Below are 19,360 nucleotides of genomic sequence, written 5' to 3'. Positions count from 1 at the left end.
CCCATCAAGTCTGCACCCACCCTCCCAGGTCCACTCTCCTGCCCACCCCAAACTTTCCCCTTAACCCCGTAACCTAACGTGCACATCCCAGAACACCAAGGGGAAATTAGTATGGCCAATACACCTAAATTGCTGCACATCTTTGGGCTGTGGGAGGAAACCGGAGCACCTGGAGGAAACCCACACAGACACGGGGAGAAAGTGCAGACTCTACAGTCACCCGAGGCCGGAATCAAACCCGGATCCCTGGCGCTGTGAGACAACAGTGCTAACCACTGTGCCACCGTGCCATCCATTGGACAGTCAGCGCTCAGAAAAAATAAACAGAAAGTTAGAGAATTCACTTTTTCTGCAAAAGGAAGTGAAAGGGTACTGAAAAGAAACTGAGATTGAACAGAATTAGCAAAATGCAAATTTAAGAATAAATAGAACTGGAAAGGGAGGAGGAGGAGGTATGGTGGTGAACCAAATTAAAGGTTTTAAAAGTATTTTTTAATTAAAATTTTTGGAGTTCGAGTTTTGGATGGTTGCCATTATAATTGAGAGAGAGACTTCAGCGGGTATGTTAATTGTTATTGGTGCTTGTTTTAGTTCTATCATGCCAGTAATTTCATTCCAGTGTTAATGTAAGCCTACTTGTGACAATAATAAAGATTATTATTATGGAAAAGTTAAAAAAGAAATGCAATTGACTTGAGAAATCTTTGCAATGTGGGATACACGTCTCAGTGGAATATACCATTGATGTCTAGTTTCTGAACAATACTTAAAGATCAGTGCACATCAAGTAAAGACATTGCATCTTGGGAGCAACAGTGGCGCAGTGGTTAGCACTGCTGTCTCATGGCGCTGAAGTCCCAGGTTCCATCCCGGCTCTGGGTCACTGTCCGTGTGGAGTTCTCACATTCTCCCCGTGTCTGCCTGGGTCTCACCTCCACAAACCCAAAAGATGTGCAGGGTAGGTGGATTGGCCGCGCTAAATTGCCCCTTAATTGGGGAAAAAAAGAATTGGGCGCTCTAAATTTTTTTTTTTTTTAAAAAAGGTACTGCACCTTCTGGAGTTTGTATCTCATTAGAACAAATACTACAATGTTATCCCAGTTACAGTCCAATCTCAGTTAGCAAAGCTGCCTCTGGTCAGTTGCTCACGCTCTCACCTCAGAGTCAGAACGTTGTGGGTTCAAGTCCACTCCATGACTTGAGGTGAAAAATCGAAGCTGAACTCCAGTGCAGTGCTGAGGAAGTGCTCCACTGCCTGAGGTGGCCGAAGGGCCTGTACTGCGCTGTATCGTTCTATGTTCTATGAGCCACTAAACTGAGGCCTTGCCGGTGTTACACTATTTCAAAGGGGCACGGGGGAGTTCTCCCTGATGTCAAGGCCAATGTTTATCTCTCAAGCAACATCAGAAAAAGAACAAATTATCTCATCAAATCACCCTTTATGGGAGCTTGCTGTGCACACATTGGGTGCATTATACCATCATCTACACTTCAAAAAGGACTTAATTGGATGGAAAACACATTGGAACATCACAGAATTATAGAATCTCTACAGCGCAGAAGGAGGCCATTTGGCCCATCGAGTCTGCACCGACCCTCTGAAAGATCACCCTACTTAAGCCCACTCCCCTGCCCTATCTCTGTAATCCCACCTAACCGTTGGACACTCAGGGGCAATTGATCATGGCCAATCCACCTAAACTGCACATCTTTGGACTGTGGGAGGAAACCGGAGCACCCGGAGGAATGCCACGCAGACAAGGGGAGAACGTGCAAACTCCACACAGCCAACCCTAGGCTGGAATTGAACCTGAATCCCTGGTGCTGTGATGGTGAAAGGTGCTATATAAATGCAAATCTTCCTTTTGAATTACCAGTGTGACGGCAACAAGGCAGAGCAGAAGCAAATAAATCAACTACACAGAAAATCAAGCTAGCCCAAACAGTAAAAACTACTTTTTGTTCTTTATGCTGAATTAATCTAATTTTCCTCTTCTACTGCAGGGAGATCAGTCACGAAAATCGGACCAACAGTTACACTAACACTGGTTAAATGCACAATCCCATTACATTACAACAGATCAGAAACATCAATTACAAAACCCTGCCTTGTTCTCACCTGTTCAATTGTAACACTGGGTAATCCAAAGTGTAATTCTACACCAATAAAGCAGTTTAGTGATTGGCACCACCTGAATTAACGGTTTAAAGAAATGTCACAGAAAGTTTCACTTTGCTTTCTAGAAAAAATGTTTTTTTTCCTCAGGGTTGTACTGGAAGCCAGCTTCACAGTCAACATGTTCCGCACGTTCAGACAGTGACCACACTTCAAAAGTACTTCACTCTTTGTGAAGCCCTGGTGTTGTGGTGGGTGCTATGGAAATGCAAGTCTTTCATTTGCATCCACAAGTTATACTTTGCCACACAGAGGAAATGCATCCAACCTAAAATTATATTGGAAATCCCTTCTGCAAAATCCTTGTGGAGGAATGGGTTATTAAGCAAAGGCGAGGGCACATTTGGAAGGAACTGCTCCTGTTGGGAATGTAATACCAGCGGAAGATTTTTAAAATAAATTTAGAGTACCCAATTCATTTTTTTTTCTAATTCAGGGGCAATTTAGCGCGGCCAATCCGCCTACCCTGTACATCTTTTTGGGTTTTGGGGGTGAGACCCAGGCAGACACAGGGAGAATGTGCAAACGCCCCACGGACAGTGACCCGGAGCTGGGATGGAAAGCGGATCCTTAGCGCCGTGAGGCAGCAGTGCTAACCACTGCGTTACCGTGCCGCCCTCTACCAGCGGAAGTTAAGAACAATTTAAAGCTTCTACATTATTGAGACTATGTGCTCTTTTAAAGGCAGCTTCATTTTGAGAACAAAAATACTTTATTTCTAACCATGGGTTATCTCAATCCTGCCTGCCACAAACGTCCCATTCAGTTTTAGCAGTTGTCAGGGTAGTCACAGACTTAGACCCTCAGCTGCCTGTAATGCTGCAGATGACTCAAATTTCAGACACCAGTTTTTAAAACTGGGGTTTGTTCTAAGCAATGACTGAGGGAGGAGACAGCATGAAGAGAACATGGGTGGTTCACCAGACTGATAATCTCCTCTACCCTCCTAAACAAAGGTCTAACTAACAGCCAGGAAGTTAAAATGCTAATTCTTCAAGACAATTCAGGGCATTCAAAATCAGCAGCAACACATCTTTTAAAAATCCTCACCTTTGAATCATTTACCCGCAAGGTGAAAGATTTCTATTCTTTACCAGTTTCAATACATTATCATTCCAAACTCATTCTTAATTACAGCCTTCACAACAACTTAATAACTCTTTCATCTTCAACCCTCTCGTATCTACACAAATATGCAAAGCCCCTATACAAGGAGGAGGATGAAATATTAGCCAAATATCTTCTTAACTCTCCAATCCAGCTCTTGAAGATATTTCCACACTGGGTGAAAAATGAGTGAACTAATCTAGTTAAATAGTTCTTAACGACCGACTGAGAAGGTTAAGCAACCGCATCGTCGGTTTACAGATAATCCAACGGGTAATACTAGCACAGTGAGTGACTGTGAACTTTCAATTCCAAATAAAACAAACTGCAGTTTACTGGGACAAGCGAGTGGTAAAGCTCAACGTTGCAAATTTCAGAATTTTAAAAGCAATTCACTGCATTCCCAGAACACACACACACGGGAGAATCTACTCCCAAGCACCCAAAATACACTGATCTAGCAAAGATTCCTATTCCCATACCAGGCATCCTTGCTGCCAGTCCTGAGTCGGAGGGAATCAATGAGCGCTCTGTAGCAGCTGACAAGAGATTTCAACTTGAGCAGATTTGGGATTTATTTTGCCCAGCTGCCCCGACACACACACACACACTGACACACAACAGGTCTCCACCCTGGGGAGACCTCGAAGCCTCCATGAACTAACTGGGCAAACTTTGGAGATCAGAGTGTAAACAAGCAGGGCAAGTGGCTGGGAACTAAAAGCCCAGCAGATGTATCTTTGGGATAAGGTTCCACAACAAGTGCGTCGGATTATTTTTTTTAAGTAACAACTTGCAGCCTTTGTTCAACTTACATCCAGGTTCCTGGCAGCACCCTCAGTGTGTGGCACTTCCCCAACATATGTTTCAGACTCGCAGAGTGCACCTTTACACTTCTGCACAGGATCCACCAGCACAGGCTCCTTCTTAAAGAGTCGGTTCACTCTGCCTTGCATTTTTCTCCAGCGGGGGCAGAGTCCGGAGCACTGCTTTCTTAGCAACGTAAAAAAGTTTGGAGCAGTTTTGCAAAAAGAAAAAGTTTCTTTTCAGGAAGAAAAAAGGAAGCTATTTTCCCAGCTCGAGAACATCGCAAGTTAAAAAGAACAAAACACACACAGAAACCAGGGAGGGAGCCACTGCACTGCGCCCGGGGTTACTGCTGCATTTGGTTACATCTCGCTTGGAGAGAGGGGGGGGGGGGGGGGGGAAGTTTCCAACAACTTTTCCTCCGCCCTGTAACCAGGGAATGCGCGAGTTACGGACAAAAGGATCTGCCCAAGGTTCCGCCTACTGGAGCAGGACTAATGTTGCCTCTTGCATACGCCCTGCACATAATCATTCAGCAGCTATACAGGCAGCACTAGGGAAAAAATCTGTTAAACCATTATTCCACTCTGCAAAAAGCCTTTCCCTTCGCCCCATGTCCCCCATCACTCCCCAAACAATGAAACTTCACCCAGAAAATTGGTTTCAACGGTTCTGGAACCTGCTGAATTCAGTATCTTTTTCGAGGGGGGGGAAAAAGAACAAGTGAAAGCTTTAGCTGCGTGCAGTTTGTGAGATTATCACCGCCCCAGCATTGCCCCATCTCAGAAATTCAAGATCTCTCTCCTAGACGTTACTGAGAATAAATGCAGATTTTGAAAAAAATCAGGAGCATTAGCTCTCCCCCCAGAGAGCTGTGAGTCAGTTAGTTGCAAATTACAATGCTGAGCTTGCTGTGGGTGTTTTTTTTGCTGGAGGGTGTGAAGGGTTATAGGGACCAAGGCAGGCAGGTGAAGTTTGTCATAGATTATCAAAGAATTTACAGTGCAGAAGGAGGCCATTCGGCACATCGAGTCTGCACCGGCTCTTGGAAAGAGCACCCTACCCAAGGTCAACACCTCCACCCTATCCCCATAACCCAGTAACCCCACCCAACACTAAGGGCAATTTTGGACACTACGTGCAATTTATCATGGCCAATCCACCTAACCTGCACATCTTTGGATTGTGTGAGGAAACCAGAGCACCCGGAGGAAACCCACGCACACACGGGGAGGATGTGCAGACTCCGCACAGGCAGTGACCCAAGCCGGAATCGAACCTGGGACCCTGGAGCTGTGAAGCAATTGTGCTATCCACAATGCTACCGTGCTGTTAAGGTGCTACAGATCAACAGAGGATCTAAATGAGCGGATCAAGCTCAAATTCAGATGGTTTGGTAAAACATAAGGGGCAGCACGGTAGCATTGTGGATAGCACAATTGCTTCACAGCTCCGGGGTCCCAGGTTCGATTCCGGCTTGAGTCACTGTCTGTGCGGAGTCTGCACATCCTCTCCGTGTCTGCGTGGGTTTCCTCCGGGTGCTCCGGTTTCCTCCCACAGTCCAAAGATGTGCAGGTTAGGTGGATTGGCCATGATAAATTGCCCTTAGTGTTCAAAATTGCCCTTAGTGTTGGGTGGGGTTACTGGATTATGGGGATAGGGTGGAAGTGTGGGCTTGGGTAGGGTGCTCTTTCCAAGAGCCGGTGTAGACTCGATGGGCCGAATGGCCTCCTCCTGCACTGTAAATTCTATGATTCTATGTACAAGCTGTAGAGGAAAAGTTGCACCTCGGGGGTGAGAGGCTAGGACACGAAGAATAAAAGAGTGGGTGCAGTGGGCGATTGTATTGTCAAAGGATCAACAACTCACATTTCATAGAATCCCTAAAGTGCAGATGGGGCCAATTTGGCCCATCAAATCTGCACCGCTCCTCTGAAAGAATACCCCACCCAGGCCCACTCCCCTTCCCTATCCCCGTAACCCCACCATGCATTGATCATGGCCAACCCATCTGACCTGCACATCTTTGGACTGTGGGAGGAAACCGGAGCACCCGGAGTAAACCCATGCAGACACGGGGAGAATGTGGAAACTCCACACAGTCACCCAAGGCCGGATTTGAACCCGGATCCCTGGCACTATGAGGCAGCAGTGCTAACCATTGTGCCACTCCTTTACAGGTCAGGATGGTGAGTGGATTGGAGGGGAACGTTTAGATGGTGGAAATGGGACCGCTCTTGGTTGGAACCAATGTGTTAGATGGATAATTGTAAAACAATGTCAAGGCCATGAGGAAGATGCAGAAGAAGGTCTTTTTAGAGTCATTACGGCACAGATGCAGGCCATTCGGCCCATCAAATCCAGGCAGCTCCCTGCAAATGTCCATCCAATTCCCTATTGCGATCAGTGATCATCTCCGCTTCCACCACCTTCGGGCAGCGAGTTCCAGATCATTACCTCTCGCGGTGTCAAAAATATCTTCCTCACCCCCCCCCCCCCCCCCCCCCCCAGCATCCTTTCCCCAGGAGTAAAATCTGTGACGCCATGTCGTTCATCCATCAGCCAATGGGAAGAGCTTTTCCTTCTATACCTTATCCAAACCTGTCATAATCTTGTACATCTCTATCAAACCTCCCCTCGATCTCCTTTGTTCTCAGGATAACAACAACTCCAGCTTCTCCAACCGGACCTGGTGTCTAAGGTCCTGAATGCCTGGAACCTCGCCTGTAAACAAACTGACGAGAAGGCCGAATAGAGATTTTCATAATTCTGAGAGGTTGCGATCAATCCAAATCGGTTCATCGTGTTTCACTGGTAACGGGGAGACAAGACTTGAAGAATCTCGACAAAAAAATGGAAGTTTGGAGATGCCCTGGACTGGCCCCAGTCAGAGACAATGGACGAGGCAGAATCCATAATGCCTCCCTTCAGTGTTGTAAAATCCAATGGTTAATAAGGGCGAGGCAGCAGCTGTTATTTACCTGGTCTTCAGAAAAGCATCTGATGGTGTTTACACACAACAGAATGATTCAGAAGATGCATGCTCATGGAATAGACAGCAACAACCAGACTGGGGTTCAGGTGTTTGGCTGAAAGTCGACAAAGGACAGCATGATGAGAGAGAGAGTGTGTGTGTGTGTGTGTAGAAACCAGTTGTCAGGAATCTCACGGGGACCAGCGAGAGCCTGATTTTTTTGTTAACAGTTTGTTGGATATGTTTGAGAGCTGTTCAGTTGTGCTGCAGGCAAGGAATTGGGTGGTGCGCTCCATATGTTAAACAAACATGCTGTCCAATAACAGTGACCAGAAATGGCTTTACTTCTTGCCCATTTCTAGATTTCCCCAAGGAATTATCCTTGGCAGCATCCCCTCCACCCCCACCTCCCCCCTCATGTCCCCCGCATTCTCATACATGTTGGCTCTGATAGGAGTCCAAATTCACAAATGGGGCAGTTTGCAGAGTCACTCTGTCGGCACTCAGATAGCGCCAGAGGAAGTTCACAAGAATGATCCCTGGAATGAAGAGCTGGTCACATGAGGAACGGCTGAAGACTCTGGATCTGTACTCGTCGGAGTTTAGAAAGATGAGGGGGGATCTTATTGAAACTTACAGGATACTGCGAGGCCTGGATAGAGTGGATGGGAGAGGATGTTTCCACTTGTAGGAAAAACTAGAAGCAGAGGACACCATCTCAGAAAGATATCTGCCATGATTGGACTGTGGGAGGAAACCGGAGCACTCGGAGGAAACCCACGCGGACACGGGGAGAATGGCGGAGCAGACTCGATGGGCCGAGTGGCCTCATTCTGCTCCGATGTTTTATGGTCTCTAGCGGCACGTCATGTGAACAGATTATCGAGTGAATGTCACATTGTGGGATCTCACTGTGCACCAATTGATTGCTGCGTTTCCCAGATTACAGCAGTGATCGCCGTTCAAAATGACTCGATTGTCTGTGAAGTGCTTTGGGGCTCATTGAGGTTGTGATCGGTGCTACATAAATGCACTTTGTGCTTCAAACGTCGGGGACGCCAACCCTGAGTATTAAAGAAACTCAAACACAGGTGAATACTTAAACCCATCAAATAAATACGTCACCAATTATGTTTATTACAGCTTGTAGAAATGCTTTACATCACTTTGCTATTTTCTAATTGAATGAATAACCAATGGTGAATCATAAATTTAAAATAGAACTGACATCATTGAACTATAGAAAGGAATGTGAAACAGAAGGAGGCCATTCTGCCCAATGTGCCTGTGTTAGCCCAAAATGAGGTTATTCGGCTTAATCCCACCTTCCAGCTGTGGAGGAGTCCTATAACACTCCGAGATCCCTACTTTCCTGGCATCTTGCAGATTCCCCATTTTAATTTCTCCACTGTGCCTTCAGCTACCTGGATCCCAGACCCCTCCGTGTCTGTCTCTGCCTCCTCCTTTAAAACATTCCCTAACACCTACCTTTTTGACCAAGATTTTGATCATCTTGAAGAGTGATATTGGACTCAAAACGTTATCGGTTTCTCCCTCCACAGGGGCTGCCAAACCTGCTGAGTTTTTAATTCCACTTTCAGATCTTGGTCCATAGCCCTGTAGGTTAGGGCACTTTGAGTGCATATTGCAGTGTTTTTCTTCTCAAATACGATGAGAGTTTCTCTCCCTACCACCCTTTCAGGTAGCGAGTTTTATGCTCTCACCGCCTTGTGTGATAATGTTCTTCTCAACTCCCCTCGAAGACTTCTGCCCATTGTTTCAAATCTCTGCCCCCTTGGCTTTGACCTCTTTGTTAATGGAAATAGTGAATTGGATTGGGAATTGTTACAACACAATCATTGGGATGATGTTTTAAAAGGGCATGAATATTTAAAGCCCATATCTGAATAAAGGACGGGTTATTTTGGAATTATAATGGGAAGCCAGTCAAGAGAAGGCGGGAGAAGGCAAGGATCGATCTTGTTACAATGATAGATTTAGATGAGAAAAGGTGGTAGGAGGCTCGGGTGGAGCATAAAGGTCAGCATGGATAGGTTGGGCCGAATGGCCTGTTTATATGCCAAATGTCCCATTTAATTCCTTCTCACTCTCCCTTCGGGTGTCAGGCTCGAAGAGGGCGTAGGTGGCACTGGGCCTCCATGTTAATTGTCCTCGGTGGGGGTGGGTCATTTTTGTTGGTGAAACCTTCATCCAGTTTGTGAGGCTCATTAAAAAGATGATTCTTTGTCTACCCCAGTCGTCTCTACCATCGATCTTTCCCATCAGCAGCAAACTTTCCAAATCATGATTTCTTAAAAATGCCCAAGAAATTCCAACTCTCTCTTCCTGATCTCGGTCTACAGAGTTCCTTTGGCCTCAGATTTTACCAGCACATCTTCATCAGTAGCAGTGACCTGTCCAAGATATTTTCATTAGACACCTCTGCAGTCTCTCAACTTCTCTGCATTGCTTCACTGACCATCCAACACCTGCTCCCGTATCTAATATTCTACCTAATCTTAACAAAACCCTCGGCACCTGATTGACCAAATCTTCAGTTAAGTGATTGTTCAGGAGCTAACGCGCAACACAAATATGCAATAGAAGAGTCATTAACGTCACCAGATAACTTAATATTTACTGAGCTTTCGGGGCTGATTTTTTTTTTACAGGATTCTAGAATCCGAGGCTTCATAAATAAGAATGAAACTCATCTACGTTTTGGTGGTGCAAATGTTTTCTCCTTCCTTTCCACAAGGTATCAATTCCTCTCCAGAGTCTAATCCAAGTTTCCAGACACGCTCTGATACCTCATGGCCAAGGGCGTTGCCAATAAAGCATTTTGAGACATTTTGCGGCCATACAGTTATTCGAGTGACCTGTTTCTGTGTTGCAGGATCTGTGCCATTTCAAAGCAGCTTAATGAAGCCGGACTAAATGTTGCAACGGAATTATTTACAAAGAAACTTGTCAAAAACGAAGCAGTTTATTCCCCGATATACATTTTCCTTCTCGTTATTCAGACTTGAGTGAATTATCCGGAGATATTCCTCAGGGATCAGTATTAGGGCTATTGTTCTTTTTGATATACATCAATGACCCGAACATGGGCATATATCTCGAAGTCTACACAAAACTCAGAAGCGTAGCAAACAATCAGGAGGGTAGTAACAAACTTGAGGAGAAGGTAAACAGATCAAATACAGCAGATCAGCTTTAACAATCTGAAATGTACGTGACTATTTATTTTTTCTTTATTCTTTCATGGAATGTGGACATCGCTGGGCTGGGCCAGCTTTTGTTGCCCAGCCCTAATTGCCCTTGAATTGAGTGGCTGACTTCATTTCAGAGGGCAGTTAAGAGTCAACCTGTGGGCCTGGAGTCACAGGTCGGCTAGACCGGGTAAAGACAGCAGATTTCCTACACTAAAGGGCACTTGTGAACCAGACGAGTTTTTACAACAATCGATTATATCTGTCCCGGTCACCATAGGAACATACAATTTAGCAGCAGGAGTAAGCCATTCGGCCCTTCAAGTCTGCTACACCATTCAATAAGATCAAGGCTGATCTGATTGTGATCTCAATGCCACCTTCCTGTCCCTCCCACCCCCCCCCCCCCCCCACCCCCCCACCCCCCACAACGTTTGACAGCCCCCAGTCTGTCAAAAATCTGTCCAACTCATTCTTGAATAAAGTTAAAGACTCGGCCTCCACTACCTTCTGAGAAAGAGACTGCCGCACTTTAATAATCCTCCGAGAGAACATATCTCCTCAGCTCAGATTAAGAATAAGGGGCGGGATTCTCCGCCGTCGGGATGCTCTGTTTTGCCGGTACCCCGGGGGTTTCCTGACGGTGTGGGGCTGCCCCACAATGGGAAACCCCATTGACCGGCCGGCGTAACGGAGCATCCCGCCGGCGGGGTGAACCTGCGCGGCGGGGCAGAGAATCCAGCGCAAGAGGTCTACCTTTTAAGACTGCATCCCCGAGTTTTAGTCTTCCCCACGAGAGGAAACCCTCCCAGTATCCACCCAATCCGGTCCCCTCGGGGACCCTCGTTTGTCGTCTCATTCTCCGGAACCCCAATGGGTACAGATCTGACCTTTGTTCAGAAGGTGAGCTGTGAGTGAGCCTTCTCTCAATCCTTTCCTGACTAAGACCAGAACTGTACACAATTGGATTTATTGTCATGTGTACCGAGGTACAGTGAAAAGTATTGTCCTGCGTACAGTCCAGGCAGATAGTTCCATACATGAAAAAACACAGGTCATACGATAAATACACAAAGTAAATACATAGACACAGACATCGGGTGAAGCATATGGAATATAGTGCTGACAACAGTCAGGAAGCTGTGTAGAGAAATCAGTTCCGACCATTAGAGGGTAATTCAGGAGTCTGGTAACAGTGGGGAAGAAGCTGTATTTGAATCTGTTGGTGCGTGTTCTCAGACTTTTGTATCTTCTGCCCGGTGGAAGAGGTTGGAAGAAAAAATAACTCGGGCAGAAGGGGTTTTCATTGTGCTGCCCGCTTTCCCCAGGCAGCGGGAGGTGTAGACAGATTCAATGAGTGGGAGGCTGGTTTGTGTGATGCATTGGGCTGTGTTCACGATTATTATGGACTTGGGTTGAGCAGTTGCTATCCCAGGCTGTGATACAGCCAGATCATGGGAGCGATTCTCCACTCCCACGCCAGTTGGGAGAATCGCCTGGGCTGCCAAAATTTCTGGGGACGCCGGTCCGACGCCCTCCCGCGATTCTCCCAAGCGGCGGGAACGGCCCGGTCGAGTTTCGCGGGCCGCAGGCCGGAGAATCGCCGGAGACACCGAAAATGGGGATTCTCCGGCACCCCCGCTATTCTGAGGCCCGGATGGGCCGAGCGGCCAGGCCAAAACGGCGGGTTCCCCCCGGTGCCGTCCACACCTGGTCGCTGCAGTCGTGAGCGGTGCGTGAACGCTGGGGGGGGGGGGGGGCGGCCTGTGGGGGGGCGAGGGGGGATCCTGCACCGGGCTTCATCTGGAATGTGGGGTGGCCCGCGATCGGTGCCCACCGATCGTCAGGCCGTCCTCTCTGAAGGAGGACCTTCTTCCTTTTGCGGCCCCGCAAGATCCGTCCCCATCTTCTTGCGGGGCGGACTTAGAGAGGACGGCAACCACGCATGCGCGGATGACGTCCGTTATGCGGCGCCGGCCGCGTCATCTATGCGGCGCCGCTTTTACGCGGGCGACAAGGCCTGGCGCGTGTAGATGACGCGGCCTCGATACTGGCCCATTGTCAGGGCCTGAATCGGTTGGGACCGGGGCCGTTCCGCGCCGTCGTGGACCTCGACGGCGTTCACGACGGCGCGGCCACTTCGGCGTGGGAGTGGACATGTCAGATTTCCTCAGTTTCCTGAGGAAGTATAGGCGCTGTTGTGCTTTCTTGGTTGACGTAGGTGGACCAGGACAGATTTTTGGTGATGTGCCCACCTAGTAATTTGAAGCTGTCACCTGTCTCCGCCTTGGCACCATTGATCCAGACAGGGGTGTGTACAACACTTTGTTTCCTGAAGTCGATGATCAGCTCCTTAGTTTTGCTGACATTGAGGGTGATTATTCCACAGTATTCCAGATGTGGTCTTACCAAGTTCCTGTACAGCTGTAGCAAAACATCCCCACTTTTATAATCCATTCCCCTTGCAATAAACAGCAACATTCCGCAAGGTGGCACAGTGGTTAGCACTTCTGCTTCACAGCAGCAGGATCCTAGGTTCAATTCCGTCCCTGGGTCACTGTCTGTGCGGAGTCTGCACGTTCTCCCCGTGTCTGCGTGGGTTTCCTCCGGGTGCTCCGGTTTCCTCCCACAGTCCAAAGATATGCAGGTTAGGTGGATTGGCCATGATAAATTGCCCCTTAGTGTCCTACAGGTTAGGTGGGATTCCTGGGTTTGGGGTGGGGGGGGGGAGTGGGGGGGGGGGGAGGTGGCTAGGGCTAGGTAGTGTGCTCTTTCAGTGGGTCAGTGCAGACTTGCTGGGCCAAATGGCCTCCTTCTGCACTGTAAGGGTTCTATGATTCCGTTTGCCTTCCTAATCACTTGCTGTGCCTGCATATTAACCTTTTGTGGTTCGTGACCCAGGACACCCAGATTCCTCGACCTCAGAGTTCTGCAATCTTGCTCCATTTTGATAATTTGCTGCTTTTCTATTCTTCCTGCCAAAATGGACAAGTTGACATTTCCCTTCATTATTCTCCATCAGATTTTTGCCCACTCACTTAACCTGTCTATATCCCCTTGCAGACGCTCTCCCTCATCTTGACAACTTACCTTCCTGCGACCGTACACCCAGTTCCTTCATCCCAGTCACTGATATAGATTGTAAAAGGTTGAGGACCCAGCACTGATCCCTGTGGCACTCCACGGGCTACAACTTGCCAATCATCCAATACACAGATGGGCTTTATATTTTTATATTTTATTGTTATAACCTGCCTGCTTACCACTGGCTGGGGACCATTGGCAAACCCACAATCCTTTGGGAGTATGAGCTTCCCCAATGAAGGGGGCAGAGAAATCATTAGCATAAATAAAGCTGGCCAGTTTGGAACCAACTAGAGGAGAGGAAGCAGCAAGGGAGTTGCTGCTGCTGTTGTATGTATATATGGTATTGTAAATAAATGTTATTTCTTTCTATCCTTCAACTCGTGCTGGATTCTTCGTGGCCCTCACAAAACTGGCGACGAGGGTTAAAGTGGATAGCTGTCTACGCTGCTGAAGCCACCTCCCTGGATTTTTGTTGGATACAGGTTGGAAGTTGTTTTCTATTATACCATGCCTCTGTACGGACGTTTGGATGTTTTTGATGCTGCGCTGGAAAGCTGGAACCAGTACACACAACGGATGCGTTACTATTTCCGGGCAAACAATATCACCGAAAACGAGTGCCAGGTGGTCATATTGCTCACCGTCTGCGGCCCGCATACATTTGGGGTAATTAGGAGCCTTATGTACCCAGCTATGCTAGACACCAAGGCGTTTGATGAACTTGTGAACTTAGTGGGGCAACATTTTAACCCAACCCCGTCCACGATAGTCCAGCGTTACCGGTTTAATACCGCTGAGAGGACCCCAGGAGAATCCAGAATCCCTTGCAGAGTTTCTATCCAGGCTACACAGGATTGCGGAATACTGTGACTATGGTGAGACCTTGTCAGAAATGTTACGCGACCGTTTGGTTTGCGGTATTAACAATGCGGCCACCCAGAGAAAGTTGTTAGTTGAGCCAACATTGACTTTTCAACAGGCCATTCAAATAGTATTGTCCTGAGAGAGCGCAGAACGTGGAGTGCAGGAGCTACAGGGAATGGAGGTGCACGCCTTGGGGCGCAACCCCTTCCGTCCAAAAGCGTCTCCCCGCACCCCTGCGGTACCTTGGGTGAGGCGACGTCCGGACCGACGCCAGTGGCCGTCGGACGTTCCTCCCCGAAGGGAGCCTTCTCCAGAACCAATGGATGAGGAGCCATGTCCGTGTCGGACTTGTAGGCGCCGACCCCATCGTGGATGCCGGTCCTGGGGGCGCCAGAGGCGCCGACGTTCCGACAGAAACTGGGGCCAGTCCAGGGGCCGTAACTGGGACCAGCCCAGGGGCCGTACCTTCCATGTGGATGAACCTGCGGCGACTACTCCTGAGGACGTGGAGACGGAGGACGACTGCCTGCAGCTGCATTGTGTGGCAGCTCCCCGTGTGGCCCCCATTAAGGTGACAGTATGGGTCAATGGTCACCCGCTTGAGATGGAGTTGGACACTGGCGCAGCGGTCTCCGTGATCGGCCAGAGGACATTCGACCGCATCAAGCAGGGTATACAGACCCTTACATTAACCGACACACAGGCCAGGTTGGCCACCTACACGGGGGAACCATTGGACATTGCTCCTCATCCAACTGGAGGGTTGACTGGGGTGCTAGGTCGGTACCCAGATGTATTCCAGCCCGGTTTGGGGAAAATAAAAGGTGCCGTAACCCATATCCAAGTCGAACCAGGAGCCACGCCGCGCTATTTCCAGGCTCACCCGGTGCCTTACGCCTTGCTCGAGAAGGTAGACGGGGAGCTCACTCATTTGGATACCTTGGGTATTATCAGACCCGTCCATTTCACTGACTGGGCAGTACCAATTGTACCTGTAATGAAGCCAGATGCCACAGTTCGCTTGTGCGGCGACTATAAACTTACAGTAAATACGGCTTCCCAGCTCGACCGATATCCAATGCCTCGCATAGAGGATCTCTACGCGAAACTTGCAGGTGGACTCCCGTTCACAAAATTAGATATGAGCCACGCCTACCTGCAGTTGGAGCTGGACCCTGCCTCCCGACCATATGTAACTATCAATACACACCGGGGCCTGTATGAATATACACGGTTGCCCTTTGGAGTATCCTCTGCCTGTGCTATTGTTCAACGCACCATGGAGGGCATTTTGAGAGGTTTACCGCGTGTCGCTGTCTACTTAGACGACGTTTTGATTACATGGACGTCGGAGCAGGAACATTTGGAAAATTTGGAGGCTGTCCTTAGACACTTTTCAGAGGCTGGAGTCCGTTTACGTCGCACAAAGTGCGTCTTTCAGGTGAAGGAAGTAGTCTACCTGGGTTATCGGGTGGACCGCGAAGGTCTGCACCCCGTCGCAGAGAAGGTGCGCGCGATTCAACAGGCCCCCGCCCCGACTGACACTTCGCATCTTCGTTCTTTTCTCGGCCTCGTAAACTATTACAGGAAGTTCCTCCCCAATCTGGCAACTACGCTGGCCCCGTTGCACCTTCTGATAAAGAAAAATCACACCTGGGTTTGGGGTCAGCCACAAGAAACCGCTTTCCAGCGGGTAAAACAACAATTGTCGTTGTCTGGGTTACTAACCCACTATGATCCTGGAAAGCCTTTGCTCATTACGTGTGATGCATCCCCGTATGGTATTGAAGCCATCCTGTCCCACAAGATGGAGAACGGGGCCGAGCGGCCGATAGCTTTCGCCTCTCGCACATTGCCTGCAGCGGAAAATAAGTACGCGCCGATCGAGAAGGAGGGCCTGGCAGTGGTCTTTGCAGTGAAACGCTTCCACCAGTATTTGTATGGCCGCCACTTCACTATCGTGACTGATCATAAGCCCCTGCTGGGACATTTTCGAGAGGATAAGCCAATACTGCCCATCGCTTCCGCACGGAGCCAGCGCTGGGCTTTGTTGCTCGCTGCCTACGAGTATTCTCTGGAGCACAAACCAGGAACCCAGATAGCGAATGCCAACGCACTGAGCCAATTGCCTTTATCGACCGGCCCCATGTCGACCCCCACGACCGGTGAGGTGGTTGCAACCCTAAATTTTATGGACTCCTTGCCTGTCACGGCATCACAAATCCGTGAGTGGACTCAGACGGATCCAGTCTTGTCAAAGGTTCGCCACATAGTCCTGCATGGTGGGCAGCATAGACAGCTCCCAGGCGAGTTGCGGGTATTTTCCTCCAAGCTGTCAGAATTTAGCGTGGAAGGGGCAGCACGGTGGCGCAGTGGGTTAGCACTGCTGCCTCACGGCGCCGAGGTCCCAGGTTCGAGCCCGGCTCTGGGTCACTGTCTGTGTGGAGTTTGCACATTCTCCCCGTGTTTGCGTGGATTCTGCCCCCACAACCCAAAGATGTGCAGGCTAGGTCGATTGGCCACGCTAAAATTGCCCCTTAATTGGAAAAAATTAATTGGGCACACTAAATTTATTTTTTAAAAGAATTTAGCGTGGAAGACGGTATCCTCTTGTGGGGGACGCGTGTCCCGGAAAAAGGACAGGAGCTGATACTAAGGGACTTGCACAATGGGCATCCGGGTGTGACCAAAATGAAAATGTTGGCCCGGAGTTATGTCTGGTGGCCAGGCCTCGACACTGACATTGAGAAGGTGGCCCAAAACTGCTCCATTTGCCAGGAGCATCAGAAGCTTCCGCCGGCCGCACCCCTACAACACTGGGAATGGCCAGGGTGGCCTTGGGCGCGCTTGCATGCGGATTTCACCGGCCTTTTTCAAGGATCCATGTTCCTTCTATTAATCGATGCCTCGTCTAAATAGTTAGGAGGTGCCTAAGATGGTTGGCACAACAAGCTATCGGCTCTCGGCCCCGTTCTCCATCTTGTGGAACAGGACGGCCCCAATACCTTACGGGGATGCATCACACGTGATGAGCAAAGGCTTTCCAGGATGATAGTGGGTTAGTAACCCAGACAACGACAATTGTTGTTTTACCCACCGGAAAGCGGTTTCTTGCGGCTGACCCCAAACCCAGGTGTGATTCTTGTTCAGCAGAAGGTGCAATCGAGAAGATGCGTTTGTCTTTCAGTACGCATGGCCTCCCCGAGGTGCTGGTCACGGATAACGGCACTCCGTTCACAAGTGAGGAGTTTGCGAGGTTCATGAAGATGAACAGCGTACGCCATATCTGCACCGCTCCATACCACCCGGCTTCCAATGGGTTGGCGGAGCGCGCAGTGCAAACATTCAAACGAGGCCTAAAGAAGCAGTCTTCCGGGTCTATGGACACAAGACTGGCTCGTGTTTTGTTTTCATATAGGACCACTCCACATGCGGTGACTGGGTTAACTCCCGCGGAACTCCTAATGGGCCGGAGACTTCGCACCCGCCTTAGCATGGTTTTCCCAGACATTGGCGCAAAAGTACGCTGCACACAAGAACGGCAGGGACATGGTTTTTCTCGGCATCGGCCGATTCGGCAGTTTGCGCCCGGTGACCCAATGTTCGTTCGAAATTTTACTGGTGGTGCCCAGTGGGTCCCTGGTGTTATCATTCGCTGAACGGGCCCTATCTCTTACCAGGTGCAAACCCAAGGTTGCCTCCAGCGCAAGCATGTAGACTACGTTAGGTACTGAAGACCATCTCTTCCAAAGATTCCCCGCCCCCGGAGCTCATTTCTACAGCCACAGTGACCAGACACACTGGAGAGTATTCCTCACAATCTTCCTCTGGTGCCGCACTCAAAGCCTGCGCAGGTCATTAAAGAACTGCGCGGAGATAGAGACGCCGAGATAACGGAGGTGCGGACTCCGACTCCAAGATGGAGACACAGGACGCCTCAGAGGGGGAGTCCTCAGGCTCACGGGCCGTGGATGTACAACCGTTACGCCGTTCATCACGGAAGCGCCGTTCTCCGTCTCGTTACACGCCGCCCGATCCAGCGCCTCGTGCAAATGGTGTCCAGCCTGCGGCAAAATTGTCCGACGCCCTCCTTTGCCGGGGTCTTCGGTGGATTCCTTGGACTTTGGGGGGGGGAGGGATGTTATAACCTGCCTGCTTACCACTGGCTGGGGACTAATGGCAATCCCACGATCCTTTGGGAGTATGAGCTTCCCCAATAAGGGGACTGGAGAAATCATTAGCAGATTCCCTGCATAAATAAAGCTGGCCAGTTTGGAACCGGCTAGAGAGGAGTGAGCAGCAAGGAGTTGCTGCTGCTGCTGTATATCTATGTTATTGCAAATAAATGTTATTTCTTTCCATCCTTCAACTCGTGCTGGATTCTTCGTGGCCCTCACAAAATTTATACTTATTCAATTTAAATGTGATCAGCTGCCGTGGTGGGATTTGAACCTGTGCCTCCAGAGCATGAGCCTGGGCCCCTGAATTACTAGTCCAGTGACATACCACTACATTCCCTTTTAAAGGGGTTGCAGAAACAGAGTGACCTGGGGGTGCAGGGGTACAAGTCTTGGCTTTATAAACAGAGAAATGGTTAACAAAAGAAAGGGTTATTTATGTTAACCCATGGTCAGTGTAATGATTGGAAAACTTTCAGAATATTGATTATTTATTCGAAGTATTGGGCAATTTTAGACTTATAAGCCTGGGGGGTGGGTGTATAGAGTGTTTTAGAAAGGATTTTGTTTTGCTTTTAGGAAACAGAAAGTGAAATTGATGAAGGAGTGTGTTTTTCAGTCTGGGCTAATGCATAGTTGTTTGCCTGGGGAAGTCCCTGGGGAGTTAATGTGCTTTGTAGGCTGCAGAGATCATTAGATTTTTAGCTTGGAGGTGGGGGGGGGGGGGGGGGGGGGTGAGGTGGTTGCTGGGTGGAGGCAAGGAAGGCAGAGAGACGTTTTGACAAGTTGTGGAGAGAGGCAGTTTTTGGAGAAAGCCGTTCGAGAGACAGGGTGTTGGAGGTGAAGTCTGATCTTTGATCTGGCAACCCTGTTCTTTCTTGACACCACAAGTAAAGGAAGAATTCTTTCCCGGTAGGATAATTTAAAAACAAGAGTAATAACATTTTAGAAGCAG

The 19,360-nt window shown here is 48.9% G+C and overlaps 1 protein-coding gene across 15 annotated transcripts in view; it reads right to left on the bottom strand.

Moving 5' to 3' along the window:
• LOC140391521 (dedicator of cytokinesis protein 9-like) overlaps positions 1 to 19,360 on the bottom strand; it is a 407,496-nt gene that overhangs the window by 282,863 nt on the left and 105,273 nt on the right. The window contains exon 1 of one of the 15 annotated variants that reach the window (XM_072476082.1): positions 4,099 to 4,460. The exons of 13 other annotated variants lie outside the window; for them this stretch is intronic. In XM_072476082.1, coding sequence (XP_072332183.1) covers positions 4,099 to 4,239 — 141 coding nt within the window. In that variant the 5' untranslated portion in view covers positions 4,240 to 4,460. Of the gene's footprint in view, positions 1 to 4,098; positions 4,461 to 19,360 lie in introns of those variants that run through there. One more of the 15 variants, XM_072476090.1, reaches the window with a different exon arrangement.

Source organism: Scyliorhinus torazame, chromosome 15 (genome assembly GCF_047496885.1).
Source record: "Scyliorhinus torazame isolate Kashiwa2021f chromosome 15, sScyTor2.1, whole genome shotgun sequence".
NCBI classification, from domain to species: Eukaryota; Metazoa; Chordata; class Chondrichthyes; order Carcharhiniformes; family Scyliorhinidae; genus Scyliorhinus; species Scyliorhinus torazame.
This window is presented reverse-complemented; position numbering and strand designations above follow the sequence as displayed.